This window comes from Micromys minutus (genome assembly GCF_963924665.1).
Source record: "Micromys minutus genome assembly, chromosome: 22".
Classification (NCBI taxonomy): Eukaryota; Metazoa; Chordata; class Mammalia; order Rodentia; family Muridae; genus Micromys; species Micromys minutus.
This window is the reverse complement of record NC_137957.1, coordinates 17,479,165-17,497,686: the sequence shown is the minus strand read 5'-3', so window position 1 is coordinate 17,497,686 and position 18,522 is coordinate 17,479,165. Positions and strand designations below refer to the sequence as shown.

General features: G+C 44.3%; 1 protein-coding gene across 1 annotated transcript in view; it reads left to right on the top strand.

Annotated features, from left to right (window-relative positions):
• Window positions 1-18,522, top strand: part of PTPRB (protein tyrosine phosphatase receptor type B) — an 80,734-nt gene that overhangs the window by 50,142 nt on the left and 12,070 nt on the right. Inside the window, exons 20-30 of the mRNA XM_080935753.1 lie at window positions 1,652-1,758; window positions 5,746-5,845; window positions 6,618-6,701; window positions 6,797-6,814; window positions 6,930-7,011; window positions 7,468-7,558; window positions 8,219-8,295; window positions 9,853-9,987; window positions 11,390-11,512; window positions 12,193-12,356; window positions 15,726-15,861. Coding sequence (XP_080791879.1) covers window positions 1,652-1,758; window positions 5,746-5,845; window positions 6,618-6,701; window positions 6,797-6,814; window positions 6,930-7,011; window positions 7,468-7,558; window positions 8,219-8,295; window positions 9,853-9,987; window positions 11,390-11,512; window positions 12,193-12,356; window positions 15,726-15,861 — 1,117 coding nt within the window. The remainder of the gene's footprint in view (window positions 1-1,651; window positions 1,759-5,745; window positions 5,846-6,617; window positions 6,702-6,796; window positions 6,815-6,929; window positions 7,012-7,467; window positions 7,559-8,218; window positions 8,296-9,852; window positions 9,988-11,389; window positions 11,513-12,192; window positions 12,357-15,725; window positions 15,862-18,522) is intronic.

Sequence of the window (18,522 nt, the reverse complement as noted above, 5' to 3'; positions counted from 1 at the left end):
ATTAGGGTTCACTGGCAGCCAGCAGAGCTGAAATCTGTAAACCCCAGACCAAAGAGAGACCCTATCTCAACAATGGCGAAATCCACATGGAAAATAGCCCCTGAGAGTGTCCTCTGGCCCCCACGCATGCCTCAGTGTACACGCCTGCATACACATGTACCTTCACGCAAGCATGTGGAAACACTGGACAAAGGACTATTTCATACTCTGGATAAAACACAGTGAGTTGTCACCGTGCCGTTCAGGATGGCACAATACGGATGACAATTTTAGAATTGTTCATTTCTGGAACTTTCCGTGTAATATTTTTGCAGCCACAATTGATTAGGTAACTGAAATGGCAGAGGGGGAATCTGCAAGAGGGGGCACGGGTACCGCATTTCACAGGAAGAGCAAATGAGAAACTACGGGTGATTATGTCTGGACCGGGACCAGCAATCTCCCAGGACACACTTTTCCTGTTCATGGCGGGTGCCCCGGCTCTGAGGAAAACCCCAGTATTCAGGGTCCAGCTCTGCTACTCCCTAGCTGTGTCACGCTATAAGCAGTCTCCTAGCTCTCTCCCTTCCCTTCCCCATCGGCACATCATCACAGAGTTGTCCAGAAGAGTCACATGTGTGACAGATCAAACCTCCAATCTCCCATCCAACCATTTGCCCGCTAAACCCTCACTTCATTCATCAAGGTCTCTGCAGCATAGCTCCCCTACATCTCTGAATCTTTGAAATTTGTTTTTATGATCATTCCCCTCCTGCGTACAAAGCCAGCTCACCCTTGGGCCAGCTCCACATCTTACCTACCAGCCAGAGTTGGGTTCTCTTCTGGCTTCACTGACAGCCCCTAGCCCTACAACCCTTCAAATCCTGAATTTTCCCCATGGCTTCTACCCCTTTACAAAAGGACTTGCCCTCTTCACTGGACTTCAAGGGTTCAGTGTAACCAGCAAGACAGACATCTCACTGGATACAGAACACTGCACCAAGTACTTGGTACAAAAGTGTTCATCCAATGTTCAGGAGCAAAGGTGAGAGCCAAAAGCTGAACCTTATCTCACGTTCTTATGGCACTGCCACCTCCTAGCAGATATGTGTGCTATGAACTCTCAATACCTACCTTTGTTTCCTAGGACTCAACATTCATGTTGTTTTTTTTCTCAATATGCTCAGTTTAGTCCCATAGAGGACACGCTAGGCTAAGTACAGTTGGTCAGAGGAGGTATAACTTCTCGAAATGCATATTAAATAGCCTCATGTGGTCAGAACTCTGCTTATCTTCGTGATAATCACCATAGTGACAGTTGCTAGGCTCATTGCCAATCAGTGGTAGTCATCACTGAAGACACTGCATCTATGGCTATACTGTCTCACTTCCTCCCTGGGACTGGGGTTTCTGGGATGATGGAGATTTAGATTTTGTTCCTCTTACTATCCCTGGCTCCTAAAAGAAGGGATCTGCGTATGGTAGGGGATCAATAAGTGCTTGATGACCAAATCAGTGAATGACTGTATGAACCCTTATCTGTCTGATTCTATAATTCATATCTCACCTTACATAAATAACAACCAGCTACCCACCCTGTTTCCCCTTGAACACGGTGGTCAGCCCATCCTACCATACCAATTTGCATTCAAATAAACGTTTCCTCCCCCAGAATCAGCATCCGGGCTTTTACCCAGCTTTTTGATGAGGACTTGAAAGAGTTCACAAAACCTCTCTATTCGGATACGTTCTTCTCCATGCCCATCACCACGGAGTCTGGTAAGCCTAATGCTTCCTTCCGCCTACCCATGCTTTCTCCAGCCACCACGTCACCTCCAGGGGTCTTCAGTGGGGAGCGGTGGTGACGTCCCTTATGGCGGGGAGATATTTATTTCCCCTTGGATTTTAATCTCCGAATGACCATGGATTGATGTGGATCAGAGAGATTAGACCAGTTCTGTGAAACTAGAAGGAGATTAATCTTAAAAGAAGGTGGAGATACATGATGTTTTCCACTAAAAATAAAGTTTTAAGGGAATAAAAAAATCAATACTAAGAGCTCACATGGGTCAAAATATAAGTTGGCATAGAGGGCTCTGTGTTGTAGGGGGGACAGAAAATATACATATAGAGCTGATTCTCTGTATATACGGTATATCAAAACAAAATATTCAAGAACCAAATTAGACTTGTGTTTATTATAAACAAACTTTCTTTTCCTGCCATCCCCCCCCATATAGTCTATTAATAACTACTGAGACAGCATTCACCTTGTATAAACATTCTACATTAATTCGGAGGTGTCTTACAGCACCTTAGGGTTTTGCTGCTGTGAAAAGACACCATGACCAATGCAAGTCTTATAAAAGACAACATCTAATTGGGGCTGGCTTACAGGTTCCGAGGTTCAGTCTGTTATCATTAAGGTGGGAACATGGCAATGTCCAGCCAGGCACAGTGCAGAAGGAGCTGAGAGTTCTAGATCTTCATCTGAAGGCTGCTAGTGGAAGACCTGCTTTCAGGCAGCTAGGATGAGGGTCTTAAAGCCCATGCCCACAATGATGAATTACTTAAAATCCACACCTACCCCAACAGGGCCACACCCTCTAATAGTGCCACTCCCTGGGCAGAGCATATACAAACCATCACACAGGGGTGTGGAGCTATATGTAAATGATATGCAAATGATATGCAAATGACACCTTTTAGACAGGGAGTCCTGGAAGCAATCCCTCTCAAACATTAGTGACAGGTATATAAGTAAAAGAAGGGGTGAAGAAAACCACCAAAGATTAATTATGATATCCCAAAATATGGAGGTTAAAGGTGATTGTTGTCTTCCTTCTGCTGTTATATTTTCTTTTACATTATTTAAAAGTCTTGGGCTGGTAAAATGGCTCAGCAGGTAAAGGAGCTTGCCTCCCAGCCTGGCAGCCTAAGTTTGATCTCCCAGAATCCACACAAGAAAGGAGAAAAGCTACTCCTGCGGGTTGCCCTCTGACCTCCACACTTGTACCATAGCATGTACATTCATTAATTAATCAATTAGTTGATTAAATTATAGGGCAGTGAGTCATCGCTCACTTGTAGCCCAGTGGTAGAGCTCTTGTCTGATACAGGGCAGGACCCCAGTCTACTCCCCAGCATTGCAAATAACAATAACAATTTTAAAAATTAAAATGCAAGTTTAAAGGCTTTGCATGAATGTTTCAGTTTGGCGGACAGCATGGGTAGTCATGGTTACTGACACTTGCCAGTCACCCCTGTGGGGCTACTTTTATATTCTACAGAGAATAGCTTCCGAACCTGTCACCCCTCATTCTGAATGTCGAAAAAACTGTGGTACAAAGAGGCTGAGTAACGCACCCAGTCTGTTTCAGCTGGTATTTCGGGACGTTCTGTCAGAACCTGTGGCCTCATCGCTGCCTGCCCCACCCCCGCCCCTGGTTCTCTCCACCATGCGGAGAACTGTACTGGCTCGCATCGCCTTGCTCCTTAACACGGTCCAGTGTTCCCTGTGTGCGTGCTTGGCTCTCAGCCTTTTAGTCTGGGGAAGCTGCGCAGGTCCTTCCTGCTGCACAACAAAAGATGGCCTAGCCTCACAGACCTCCCTGTTTCTACAGAGCACAGAGATAATCTCCTTCTCTCTCAGGCCAAAGAGGGATCAGAAGCAGCTAACAGGACTTAGAAGTCTTTGTAACTTATTGCTAGGTAGAAGTTTCATAAGCACAGCTCTTTCCTGCTTGAACTACCATTACTCAACACAAAATTTGTGTCTTTCAGTAAAGGGCTAAGCAAATATTCAAAGTAGAATCGTAAACACATCAAAAGGAGAACTGTTGTGTGGATTTGATGGGGAATGAAAGTCGGTTTGGAATAGACAGATCTAATGTCTAAGCATGGAGCTCACAAGATGAGCTACTCCACAAAACTAAACAGGAGAGGCAAACCCTAGGAAGGCTTCTCGAAGGCAACGCAGGAGGAAATCTGTGTGACCCTCAGCTACAAAAGAGTTTCCTAGATAAAAGAGCAAAATCATAAAAGAAGGGGGAAAAAAGATAAAGGACTGGGGTTCACCAAAATGAAAACCTTTTATATTTGAAAAGACAGATGTGAGGAGATGACCCAGGGTACACGAGGGAAACAGTCGCAAATCACTTGTAGTCAATGACCTCTTACCTTGTAATTCAGCAATAATGACAAATAACTCTGCCAGTGATGAGCCCTGGCTTCTCTTCCAGAAGGGCTGGGTTTGAGTCCTAGCACCTACGTGCTGACTTACAACAGTTCAGAACTCCCGCTGCAAGGGCTCTGACACCCTCTTCTGGGCTCTTCAGTCACCAGATATATATGGTGCCCAAGAATACATGCAGGCAAAACATACATATAATTTTTTAAAACAACACAAATTAATCCTTAAAAATATTTTAAGATAAAATAAAAATGAACAGAGGGTTGAAATGGATGCTGTTTCAAAGATGCTCAAGATACTAAGAAACAAATGAGGTCACTGGTCACCAGGGAGATGCAAGTCAGAGCCACAGTAAATTGCCATGTCTCTACCACTAAAGGGCTGTGTGCGGGTCCTGGGTCAAGGGAGCCTCATGCACTGCTTATGAGCCCATAAAATTGATAGCTGCTACGCAGAAAGTGCTTTTGTAGCTCCTAAAAATAGTAAGCATATACTATCGTGTGACTCAACAATTCAACTCCTAAGTATATACAGAAGAGAAATAAAAACACTCCTCCAGAATCTCGCATGGATGTTCATAGCAGCATCTTTCAAAGTTCCAAAACAGTAGAAATAACTTGCATACACATCAATGAACAAGTAAACAAAATACGATGCGTTCAAATGTTCTTTAGCCATAAAAAATGAATAACTTCATACATGTGATTTGGATAAGCCTTGAATACACTGTGCTAAGTGAATAAAGCCAGTCACAAGAGCAGCCTATTTATGGCTTAATTTCTATAAAATGTTCAGAGTAGCCATAACTATAGGCATGAAAAGCAAATTACGTAGGTCCCAGCTAAGGAAAATGAGAAATGACAGATATGAATTTTTCTTTGTTAGATATCACAATTTTATCAAGTTATTTGTGGTACTATGTATAAAATACTGTAAATACTAAAAACCATTGGAATCCTGCCATTTAGATGGGTGAGTTATATGATATATTGATCAATATAATTCAATAAAACTGCTGCGTATTGGATGTGGCAGTATACATTTGTAATCCAAGGCATAAGAATGTTAGAATTGAGCCCAGGAATTCAAGGTGCCACTTTTGGCACCATAGCATGTGCTAACTCACGCTCAGAATCAGAAAGAAGAAGAGTTAGGGTGGAGGGAGAGGAATGGGGGGGAGGAAGAAGGCGAGAAAGGAAAGAGGAGAAAAAATAAAGATAATAAACATAAGCTTTTGTTAAAATAACTTACTCATTGACTAGATTTTTCTGAAACCCCAGGAACTACATAATCCTTCCCAAGGAGGGACGGTAATAATGTTACACACCTTTATGAGACATACATCAGCAACTCCCAAAGTTGATAAACTTTTACTCTGAACAGGATGTAGGCAACCCTTCATCTCAGCTGCGTCCTCGTGGCCTTCGGGGAGTAAATACCTCCCTGTGGACCCCTTGAATGGCACTATTGTAACAATGTTACTTTAGGAAGACAGTTTCCCTAGCTGTCAAACTGGCTGCTCACCACTGATCTTCTCTCCTTTTTTTTGACGCTTATGGCTGGGTTTATTGCAGAGCCCTTGTTTGGAGTTATTGAAGGTGTGAGTGCAGGCCTGTTTCTAATTGGCATGCTGGTGGCCCTTGTCGCCTTCTTCATCTGCAGACAGAAAGCTAGGTAAGTACAAAGATGTCTTTAGTGATCAGGCTCACCAATGTAGAGATGCAACTTAAAATGCCATTTAGGCTGAAAGGGAAAAACCAGTTTTGTTTCTCCAGCTTAAATCATCATAGTTTTTCCTTAGTAAAAAGAGTCAAATTCTGAGCCCATGCCTCAGCTCTCTCCAGCTTTTCTATATACCAACAATGAACTGATGATCAGGGTGCGGGTGGGGTGGAGAAGGTGGGAGGGGGCTCACCAATAAATGAGAGGCCATCAGTGGAGCTATTCAATTATGAAACAAAATCCTTTTGCACAGGAAAGCAGATGGGGGTATATAGCCTCTGCTAAGTCAGAGATTGCTCCAAACTGTGTGCCTGCATGCTTTTCTGAGATGCCTTGAAAAAGATGGCTGGCGTGAGCATCCTGGGAGTCACTGGCCATCCTAATGTCAGAGAGAACTAAAGAATGAGATAAGCCTGCACTCCCTTCTCCAAGCCACGCCCTCTTCCAAGCCACGCCCTCTTCCAAGCCACGCCCTCTTCGGCTGCTGTCTTGTTTTTCACTTCGACTTCTTTGCAGCCGAAAGTGGCATCTGAGGTTTTCTGGATTAGGGACTTTTTTTTTTTTTTAAAGAAAAGTTCATTGGGTGTGGCAAGTGATGATCCCTTCAAAGAGAATATGAAGATTTCACATTTGCACGAGCACGCACAGCCTTACCATACATGGCGGGAGTTGTACAAGCCAAGTAACGTAATTAGAATAAAGAAATCTGTGTCTTGTGTTTCAGCCACAGCAGGGAAAGGCCGTCTGCCCGTCTGAGCATCCGCAGGGATCGGCCTTTGTCTGTCCATTTGAATCTGGGCCAGAAGGGGTAAGCGCCAGTTTCCTTCACTGGGGTTTACTGAAAGATGGCATTCTGCAAGATGTACTAACAAGGTCCCTCTTTTTTTTTTTTTTTTTTCACAGCAACCGGAAAACTTCTTGGTAAGAGAAAACGCATAAAATTAATCTGCTTTCGAAATACATCTCGGACTGGCTACAGCACTTTTCCCATTTCTCCAATAACTTCCTTTTCCTTTTGCTTTATTTTTAATGACAGCCCCATAAAGATAAATCAGTTTGAAGGGCATTTCATGAAGCTGCAGGCGGACTCCAACTACCTTCTATCCAAGGAATACGAGGTACCACGCAGGCGCAGTGAAGCTTTTCCTCCCCGTCCGTAGAATCCCCTCTTGAACGTTGCCATGAAATCACAGTTGAGATGCTTAAGGTCTCTGCAGAGCCCATACTGTGTCTGAAATGGCTTCCTGAACGAATGAATGAACGAAGGAGTCCCAGCGCAATGCTCTCAGTCCCTCAGCCCAGACACTTGCTTGTCGGGGGAACCACAGAGCTGGTATATGAGTGCCCAGGCTTTGAACACGAGTCTCAGCTTTGCCACGTGTGTGACCTGGAGCCCGGCACTTATCATTTCTAAGTCTCCCCGGTGGGGTGGTGTTAGGGGCACCTCCCATGTGGTGCTGGGGCATGAACAGCGCCCATGCATACGGAATAGTAGGTGTCCTGTGAACTATAAACCCTGCACTATCTTTATGTTATTATGTATCAATATCTCTCTCTTTTTTTTAACCTTACAGGACTTAAAAGATGTGGGTAGAAGCCAACCATGTGACATTGCCCTCTTACCAGAGAATCGGGGGAAAAATCGATACAACAATATATTGCCCTGTAAGTTTCCTGTTGGAATTTGTGACGCTACTGTGTAAAAGCTATGTGAACGGTGTGCGTGTGCATGTGTGTGTGTGTGTGTGCATAGCATAGCTGGGTATGCACACTCTCGGGCTTTATATGAATTTAATAAAGAATAATTCAGATGCAGTTGCACTTCTCTCACGGGGTGATGGCTACCCAGGTTGCATTCCTCCTTTTCTTTCTTATCTTTCTCCTTGGAGTCTCAGAGAATTAGTGGACTTGAAAGCAGGGCTCCTGCAGACTCGATTAAGGAGCAGACTCTGTAGGTTTGATTTCTAGTCTCCAGTCAGTGATTTTTAAAAAGCAGCCTACCCTATCAGGTAAAAGCAATCCAAGGTAGTTGAATGATATTCATCTCGGAAGTGAGAGAGAGCTGGCCACTGTATTAAGCAAGTGTAATGTTGCAAACCGTAGCTGGGGCTTCAGGTTGTCTCTCGAGCCCTTCCTTCATGTACTACCTGTGTCTCATGCCCCAAGTTAGTTACCCTGCTGGAGCCCCACCTATTAAACAGAGGCAGGAACGCTTCTCTTGAGGCTGCTGTGGGCATCAGGGATAAAGCAATCTCACATCACACCACACAACGGGGAAGTTCACCCCAGGATACAGCAGCAAATCTGTCCATAAATCTCTTTCAGATGATGCCTCTAGAGTAAAGCTCTGCAACGTAGACGATGACCCGTGCTCTGACTACATCAACGCCAGTTACATCCCCGTAAGTGAACACCCAGGTCACAGTGCCCGGGATAACGCTTTGATGACACGCGCACACACAGAGGGGACGCCACTCCTGAGCTGCCCTGCTGTTCTGCCTGGAAACACTTGCAAAATTTTAAAGGCCATGTCTGGTTGCATAAAATACAGGCTGTTCGGTTCAACCACTGCTAAGCCCAGTTTTTCATAATGGCAATGGGCAGATAGAGTTCTCACAAACCCAGGATGCATGCTTGAAGGCTGTATTCTGTCTGTGGTCCTGAGATAAGGAAGATTAGAAATGCTCAGGGGAGATTACCACGGGCAAGGCTGCTATGCCAGAAGGGCCAACCTCTTGTTACTTGGACCTTTGGAAAACACATACACACTTCAAAGTTGTGTTAACTTCTGGGCTTGATATTAGCTTCCATCTTGCCAGCCTCCCACATGCACTATGGAGAAAGAGGCGTTAAAGGTCAGAAAAACCCAGATTTAAATTCCACTTCTTTCCTTGGCTGTCTCTGTGACACAGCGAATCTGGTCCCCTCATTGAACCCCTTATTCCTTTTCCAAAAATGTAGGAACATACCTCAAATTATCATCTATACATTCAATAAACACTAGTTAATTAAATGGTCACTATAATCCAAACACGGAGATATGTAAGGGGTTATATCTCTCAGAGAACTGTTCAACAGTCAAGGTCCTGAGAGTTACCGGGCACTTAGCCCACTAGCACAGCATCTCCATCCTTCAGACTGCAGCACCTTCCATCGCAGAGAGAGGCAGAGCCTGGGGTTTTGCAGTTCTAACACCCCTGTGTGCTTCTATCCCTGCCAGCCAGAGGACCACACTGGCTAGCAGAGGTTCGAGGTTACCACAGAACGGGCAGGAGACGGTCACCCAATAGACAGACAGGGGAAAGATGACTTCAGTCACACAGGCAGCATGTGTGTGGTTGGGTTGTGGACGGCAGAGCTGATGTAATAGAGAAACCTTGATCGAAGACAACGGCACAATGAGCTTCCACTAAGACTTACCGTAATGCTGTATTGGGGGAGTGAAGAATGAATTTTAGGAAATGTCTAGGTCACCATGGTTAGCATTAAGTCAGATCCTCGGAAGTCCAGGCCTGCTGCACATTGTCTGGTAGAAGCCCCGGCCGGCATCAATGGCTCATTTTCCATGAAGTTTCCTTTGCATGACACCTACGCACAGTTACACATAGACACACAGGTACACATAGACACACACTAAACACAAAAAGTACACATAGACACACACACACACACACACATGAACAAAGAAGAATAAAACTACTTTCTATCCTGTGGCCAGAATCTTTCTCCATGAACCTTCACAACAGACCCAGCTGACTAAGGAGCACGTGGCTTTTGACAACAGCCCAATGCTTTTGCCTGTTCTTCCTATGCCAAGACTTGACAACTGCGTTCCTATCGTCCCCTCGGCTCGGGCCTGGCAGAGACCTCCTTAGCACCTAGTCTTCCAGCTAGCTCTCAGTCTACAGTTCTGAAGAGGCCCATTGTTTCTGACTCTCCTCATTGTAAACTTGTCACAGGGTAACAACTTCAGAAGAGAATACATCGCCACTCAGGGACCGCTTCCAGGCACCAAGGATGACTTCTGGAAAATGGTGTGGGAGCAAAACGTTCACAACATCGTCATGGTGACCCAGTGTGTGGAAAAGGGCCGAGTGAGTAGAGCCTTTCCAGCTCCCTGGCTCTGCTTCCCTGTTGTCAGTTCTGATGGAGTCTACCCTCCCTGTCCGTCCAGAGTGACACCCACCAAATACAAGTAGACACTGTGGGAGAGAGCTAGTAGAGACTTAGGTCGCTTGGTTATAATACAATCTGGATCTTTTTTTTTTTTTAATTCTTGGTTACACATTTCATTTGAAGTAGTTTGCACAAGCCTGGGGTCTTACTAGAAAACACGTGTGGAATGAAAAGCTGACCCTGTGGATGCTTTGTCCTTCAGAGCCTGGGTAGGGAAGAGATCCTACCAGAGTTGAGGGGCCTCTCAGGAAAGAAGTATGTTAGGCTATACTTGCAAAGACAAAGTAAAATACGTATATGAACTATGATTCAAACCTCTTCTATTCATAATCCCCATATTATAGGGATATATACTTTTTGGATTAAAAAGAGACTAAATGTTGAGAACTTAGTATGTGCTTAGTGGATTTCAACTGTCTGCCATCACCCTGACTAGACTAAGACCTATGTCCTTCTCTGCAAGACTAGCCTTCCATGACAATATTTACATGTGATATATGTAACTACAAGTATTGGTGAGATGGCTGGACTATGTACATAGTCATGTGAACAGAAACTCACAATGCATGTGTAAGTATATCCGCCTGCCTCACCATACGAGGTAAAATAAAAGCCACGTTCATAGTATTTGATACCCAAGTCTACACATAGAAATGCAAATACCTGTTTACAGCCTCCAAATCTGCATCTTATATAATCTATCGATTTAATGTGTGCTGCAAAACATAATATAAGAACAAATACTTGGGTCTCTCTCCTCGTCTCTTTGCACATATAAACACGTTTAGCTGAAAGTTCTAACTTCTCAAAGATCTCTTTGACTCGTGGCCCAGGTAAAGAAAGTGATTTTTAAAAAAATGAGAATTAAAAAGTGAGCAACTTAAGTCTAGGAAGACAATGCCTTCCTCTGCATGGTTAGGGCTTCAGAGAGAACACATTTTCCCCTTCTCTCCCAAGTTCTTGGGTATGGAGTTCCAGGCCTTGTATGTATGATACAAGGCCTCCCAGCCCAAGAACAGGAGTATTTTTTTAAGCCATTGTTTGTCAGCTGGGTGAGGTCAGAACACTGAGGAAATCTTTAAAGAAAAAAAAAAGATTCTCAAGCTGACCCAGAATGAAGGACCTGCTTTAGGGGAAAATTTCTCACTTCCCTTGGAACAGTGCCCGACTTTCTCACTGGCCTTGAGAAGGTTAATAGAAAGTCACGTTGTTTTAGCAGCTGGGCTGGCTCCTTAACTCCAGGGATTTTAAGGACAGAGAGTCCAGGCCCACCTAACATCATGTTTCAAAGCTTACCTTTTCCTGTTTATTGTCTTCTAGGTAAAGTGTGACCATTACTGGCCAGCAGACCAGGATCCCCTTTACTACGGTGACCTCATCCTGCAGATGGTCTCAGAGTCTGTGCTCCCCGAATGGACTATCAGGGAGTTTAAGATATGCAGTGTATGTTGGTTTGCTTGACTTAATTTTAAAACCCAACTTAGGAGCCAGGTACTGTGGGATATATCTGGAATCCCAGCATTTGAGAGGTGGAGGCAGGAAGACATTCAAGGTCGATCCTCGAATTCCTAGAGAGTGTGGGGCAAGCCTGGGCAACAGGGCACCCTGTCTCAGAGAAAGAAAGGAAAGGAAAGGGAAGGGAAGGGAAGGGAAGGGAAGGGAAGGGAAGGAAAGGAAAGGAAAGGAAAGGAAAGGAAAGGAAAGGAAAGGAAAGGAAAGGAAAAGAAAGGGAAGGAAAGGAAAGGAAAGGAAAGGAAAAGAAAGGGAAGGAAAGGAAAGGAAAGGAAAAGAAAGGGAAGGAAAGGAAAAGAAAGGAAAGGAAAAGAAAAGAAAGGAAAGGAAAAGAAAAGAAAGGAAAGGAAAGGAAAGGAAAGGAAAGGAAAGGGAAGGGAAGGAAAGGGAAGGGAAGGGAAGGGAAGGAAAGAAAGGGAAAGGAAAGGAAATGGAAGGAAAGAAAAGAAAAAGACCCAGCTTAGAAAGAAGGGGCTCTATAAACCCTGCTTTTGCTGACCCACACACAGCTGTAGTCCGGACCATGGAAACTCCTACGTGACCAGCTGTCAGAGGCTTGCTTAGAGGTTTGCTCGGTTGTCTCTCTCATCTCCTGCTCTCCACACTTGCAGGAAGAACAGCTGGATGCACACAGACGCATCCGTCACTTTCACTACACGGTGTGGCCGGACCATGGGGTGCCCGAGACCACCCAGTCCCTGATCCAGTTTGTGAGGACAGTCAGGGACTACATCAACCGAAGCCCAGGGGCCGGGCCCACCGTAGTGCACTGCAGGTATGGGCAACTCGAGAGACGGTCATGGTGGGGACAGGCGGTGTGTGTAAGAGCCTGAAACAAGGCAAAGGCCTGTGGCCCATGAAGGGTTCTCCCACCCACCATCCGCCTCACCCGGAACTTACTACGGTCTTCTCCCTCTTCTAACTTCCTCCTTCCTCACAGATCCTCTTTCTCTCCACCTTATACTCTGCTCCCTGCCCCATCTCTTCTTGTTCACTTTCCTACAGCATAAAATAGATCATCCCTAAGTGACTTCTAACCCTCCATAGTGGCCCATTGCCCCTGTGATCCAATTTCTTACCTCTGCCTCTCCTGTTTTAGTCAAGAAGTTGACTCTACAGGTTTATTCAGATGTTTCACCCGCTTCCAATTGTTTTAAAACTCATCTTTCTTTAGATGTTCATACAAGCCAATGGGTTTCATTATTACACACACACACACACACACACACACACATACATGCATACATGCACACATATGCATGTATAATGTATGAGTCACTTTTCTATTGCTATGATAAAACACCATGAGCAACTTATAAGGGAAAGAGTTTATTTGGGCTTATAGTTGCAGAGGTTTAGACTCCACGGTGGCAGGGACCTTGTGACAGCTCTCAGCAGCATGGTAGTTGGAACAGCATTCTGAGAGCATTCATGTCAACTATTCGCAAGAAGCAGAGAGCAAACAGGAAGTGGGGTACTACTATGTGTGGCCATAGGGGAAGACTTCCTCCAGTAAGGCCACACATTCTAAACCTGCCCAAAGAGCACCACCAACTGAGCATCAAGTGCTCCGTGCCTGAAACATGCAATTTTTTATCAAGATCCTGAGAATAAGAGAAATCTTCTCATTTTTCTTTCCAAGTCTGGTGCATGGGCTTATTTCTGCTTCCTGTCACTTTTAACTCCCTCAGATACCTTTCTCTCTCTACCACGTGAATAAACATTATCCATCTTTCAAGCTGCCCTCAGCTTCCGTCCAGGTCTAGCAGCGTGTTTGTGTCGGCTGGTGATGCTGTAACAAAATACTGCACACCGGGTAACTTCCAAACAACCGAAATTTACATTTCACAACTCCAGAAGCTTCAAGATCAAGCCACAGATAGATGGGTGCCTTATAAGAACATGGTCTCAGAAGCCATGTGTGTCCTCCAGAGAAGAGAAAGTTGTGTCCTTGCATGGAGTAAGGCAGGCATGAGACAGGCAAAGGGGCCGAGCTAACTCACTCTAACTTTCTGTAGCCAATTTCTACTCTTAAATTTCCTTCTCACTCTTGACTTTTCTTTCCTTCAGTTCATCTGTCCATAAAATCAACGTTAACAAGCCATCTTTCTCTCTCTGGGGAGCCTGATGTTTAGCTAATTAATGTGTGCAGCACACTTTGATAGCCCTCACTGAATGGCACTAATTAATAAAGAGCAGAGGATTGCTACAGTAAAAGAAATGTCGAGTGTGTTAATTTCTCCCCAGCAGCCCCACTCTCTAGGAGTCCCGCTTTTATAAGTCTTTGGACCACGGTGCCTTAATGGGTGTCTGAAACACTCAGGCGTCTCCTCCTCTCTGAAGAATGGCAGGCATTTTCTTCCAGGAACACTGGAGAATTGTTCTGTATCTTTTAAATGTGTTCGCTGCCAGCCAAAATAACTGGAGGGAGTGTCTACCGAGAACAACGTGCTTATTTAGGAACAGTAAAGCACTCCAGTGGGAATAGGTAGGTGCCACAATAAATGACCGATATAGTCAAGGCTGAGTTTTAAGACAAGAGCGAGGATATTTGCATATGCTACTTTGTTACAAAGCTCAGTGACCCAGCGGGAGTTGGCGTTTGCTCACTGGTAGAGGCACCATCACTGGCCTTAATTAGCCTGGCAAGTGTTCTGCGGAAAGCAGCTTAAGGAGACCTGCTACAGTGTTACTGCTAAAGGTAACTTCTGGACAGAAGCCATGCCTGTGCCGTAGCTCATGAAAGGCAGGGTGTGCATGAAGGATTAGGAATTGCTTGTGGGGCTGTGGAAAGTATTATGAAAGTATTTATCACAAGAAGGCAGACGGGCACGGGCGCTCCCTTTTCTCTATAGCCAGCTTTAATTCTGTGTGGGTCGAAGAAGAACGGACTCATCTTGGTATCATCCATTTGTACAGCATCAAGAAACCTGCATGAAGGAGCAATTTAGCAATCTCTAGCCAAAAAAAAATGTTCATACTCGATAACCAACGCAGCAGCTCCCTTTCCAGTCATCAACTGCAGAGCAACTGCCACACAGATGCTTTCCTCCATGCGAGGACACAACTTTCTCTTCTCTGGAGGACACACATGGCTTCTGAGACCATGTTTTTATAAGGCGCCCGTCTATCTGTGGTTTGATCTTGAAGCTTCCGGAGTTGTGAAATGTAAATTTCGGTTGTTTGGAAGTTACCCGGTGTGCAGTGTTTTGTTACAGCATCACCAGCCGACACAAACATGCTGCTAGACCTGGACGGAAGTCTATGGCAGCTTGAAAGATGGATAATGTTTATTCACGTGGTAGAGAGAGAAAGGTATCTGAGGGAGTTAAAAGTGACAGGAAGCAGAAATAAGCCCATGCACCAGACCCAGGAAGAAAACTAAGAGGATTTCTCTTATTCTCAGGACCTCGATGAAAAGTCACATGAGGTGGCTCAGTTTCGGGGTTCAGGCTACATGGTTTTTAATAGAAAAAATGACAATGATCTTATACTCTATAGTATAGGAGGTAGGGGTGGCAGCGGTTTGTGGCTTTTTCCAAGAAGTTAGAAGGAAGCCAAGTATAGATATGCATGTGCCCGTGAACCCAGCACTCCTAAGACTAAGGCAGAAAGAGCAAGAATATGTGGCAAGAACTTTCTCAATACTTTTAAAAAAGCAAGCAAACAATGAAGAAGAAAAAGAAAAGAAAAGAAAAAGGAAGAAACAATGAAGAAGTAAAAGAGAGAGAAAGAGATGAAATTAATTCCATATTACAAATGGGTAAATCTCAAAACAAAATTCACAGTATTGATAGAGAACTTGGAACAAGGATATATTAAATGTCTTAGCATCTTAGTAAAAGTTTAAAATGCACAAAATGTTCTCTTGGATTTGCAGGTAGGTAGGCAAATTATAAAAATAAGTATGGAATACCTGAAATATACCAAGGTTGGAGTGGTGCTATGTCAATGGGGTGAAGACTAGGAGGGTGGAGAAGAGACAGACCACATGGGCTCTGGATTATCTTTCTGTGGGCGAGCACGTGTCTGTAGAAAGAAAGATTTCCTGTATTCGCCCATGATTTGAGAGACCAAAGAAAGATGACCAGTCTCCTGCTATAGTCTTGAAAAAGCAGTCAAATTCTCCATCTTACCTTCACAGCGCTGGTGTGGGCAGAACAGGGACGTTTGTTGCCCTGGACCGGATCCTCCAGCAGTTGGACTCCAAGGACTCAGTGGACATTTATGGGGCAGTGCATGACCTCAGACTCCACAGGGTTCACATGGTCCAGACGGAGGTAAGACTTCTAAGCTGCCTCCCACCCCCAACCCCCACCAAACTGTCCAGGATAGCTGAGTGGTACAGAAGCGAAAATACATATTTTCTAGGACTTCATATTTTGAGGTAAATGTCATTGCCTTCAGCATTAAGTATGTTCTTTCCTGGGCTTCTCAGGGAAGAATTTATTGGGCAGACAGAAAGAATGACGGAGTGTTCGGGGACTGGCTAGACCAGATCACTTAAGAACTCATGTCAAGGCAACCAGGTAGATAAGCGCAGACACTTCCATAAACACTTCTAAATCTCTCCTCTCTCCTAGCTCCACCCACGTCTGCTTGCACAGAGAAACCCTGTCTTTAGAATATAGGCAATACAAATTGGGCATGGTGGGTTTTGTTTGTTTGTTTGGTTTAGGGATTTTGGGGGGTGGAGTAGTGCAAGGATGGGATGGTGTACCTGGGAGGAATGGAAAGTGAATGTGAACAAGGTGCATTGTATGAAATTCCCAAATAATTAATAAAAATGTTATGCTGGGGAGAAGGGAGTCCATAGCCATAGGGAAGCCATGCTTAGACCTTGCTCTGGACACCAAGCCGTTGGCCCACAGCCCTACAGTCAGGTCTAGACACAAACCTCATCCGATTCCTACACTGACACCTTCCAAAACTCGGGTTCTCTACTCATTGGCTTTCCAACATTTTTGTTCAAGTAACTCAGAGGGAAAAGGCAAAAATCTAAAAAGCTTTCCCTGGAAGAAAAGTTCTATCTCCACATCACCACAGAGTCACCGTGCCCGTGTGTGTTTCTCTCTCCCTCTCTCTGTCTCAGTGTTATTGTTCCTTATTTAGATGGTGATTTGTAAAGGTTATTTTACTTTTGTTTATAAGTATGTGTGTGTATGTGTGTGTGTGTGCGTGTATGTGTGTGTATGTGTGTTTGTATGTGTGTGTGTATGTGTGTGTATGTGTGTGTGTATGTGTGTGTGTATGTGTATGTATGTGTGTGTGTATGTATGTGTGTGTATGTGTGTGTATGTGTGTGTGTGTGTATGTGTGTGTATGTGTGTGTGTATGTATGTGTATGTGTGTGTGTGTATGTGTGTATGTGTGTATGTGTGTGTGTATGTGTGTGTGTATGTGTGTGTGTATGTGTGTGTATGTGTGTGTATGTGTATGTGTGTGTATGTATGTGTGTATGTGTGTGTATGTGTATGTCTATGTATGTGTGTGTGTATGTGTGTGTGTATGTGTGTGTATGTGTGTATGTGTGTGTATGTGTGTGTATGTGTGTGTATGTGTGTGTATGTGTGTGTATGTGTGTGTGTGTGTATGTGTGTATAAGTACACAATGGTGGTTGAAGAGTGTTGAAGTTAGACCCCATTTTTGTGTTTTTGCCTCCCAGCCCCACACTCCCAGGAATGACCCAGACTCAGATTATATTTACAGATATCTTAGTCATACAGCTAGGCTCTACCCTGACTAGATCATAACTAAAGATTTATTTTAGCCTATGTTTTGTCCCGTGGCTGGGGGTACCTGTGCGCAGGTACCATGTGTCCCTCTCTTCGCCTCTTTTCCAGCCCCTCTCCCTTCTTCCTCCCTTTCCAGAATTCTCTCTCCCGATGTCCCAGCTCTATTTCCAGCCTAAGCCACAGGCCATAGGCTTTTTAATTGACCAGTGAGGCGTCCATTCAATACGTAAGATGATCTCGCTACAGAAGAGGCCAGAAGATGACATTCTGTCCCCTGCAGCGGAGCCGGGTACAGTGGTCGCACACCAGCCGTTGTGGGGGCTGGGAACCAAACCCTGATCCTTTTTTCAACTGTTCTTAGCCTCGGAGCCATCACCCAGTGCCTGTTCTGTTTTGTTGACTCAAGACCTCACTATAGAGGCCAGCTTAGCCTTGAACTTGCAATCCTTAGTCCCAGAGCAGTGAGGTTACAAGCCTGTGCCCCATGACTGGCTAGTGTGTTCCCTATAGCAGTTCATCTACCACAGTCTCAGTGTGTCATTATGAAGTTGTTTACATGCTTACAAAACTTGGGCTAGATATAGTTCAGTGGTAGAGTTGCTTCCCAATTTTCACAAGACCCTAGGTTTGTTCACAGGTTAGAGTCAGGGCAGATAACTAGAAAATCAGATAATGAATCTCCATTAACCTGAACCCCAGCTTCTACAGATAGCAACATGCTATTTCCCTATCGCTATCTCATGCCAATTCTCCGACCTCATAGAGCAAATCCGTATATATGTATGTGTGTGTGTGTATATATGTGTGTGTGCATATGTGTACATATATGTATGCATATACGTGTATAATATATATGTATATATGTGTATATATAAGTATATATGTGTATTTGTGTGTGTGTATATATATATATATATGTGTGTGTGTGTGTGTGTGTGTGTGTATGTAAACAGACACTCTTCAACATCATGACCTTTTCGCTATTCATCACACTTAACAATTTTAATTACAGTTCCTAGTCAGCATTTAAATACCTACCCATCTCTTTTATTAATTAATTAATTAATCGTTTTGTAAATTTTTATTAAATTTTTGGTTTTTTTTAAGACATAGTTTCTCTGTGTAGCTCTGGCTGTCCTTCAAGTCTTTAGGTAAACCAGGCTGACCTGGAACTAGGTATCTGCGAGCCTCTGCCTCCTGAGTAT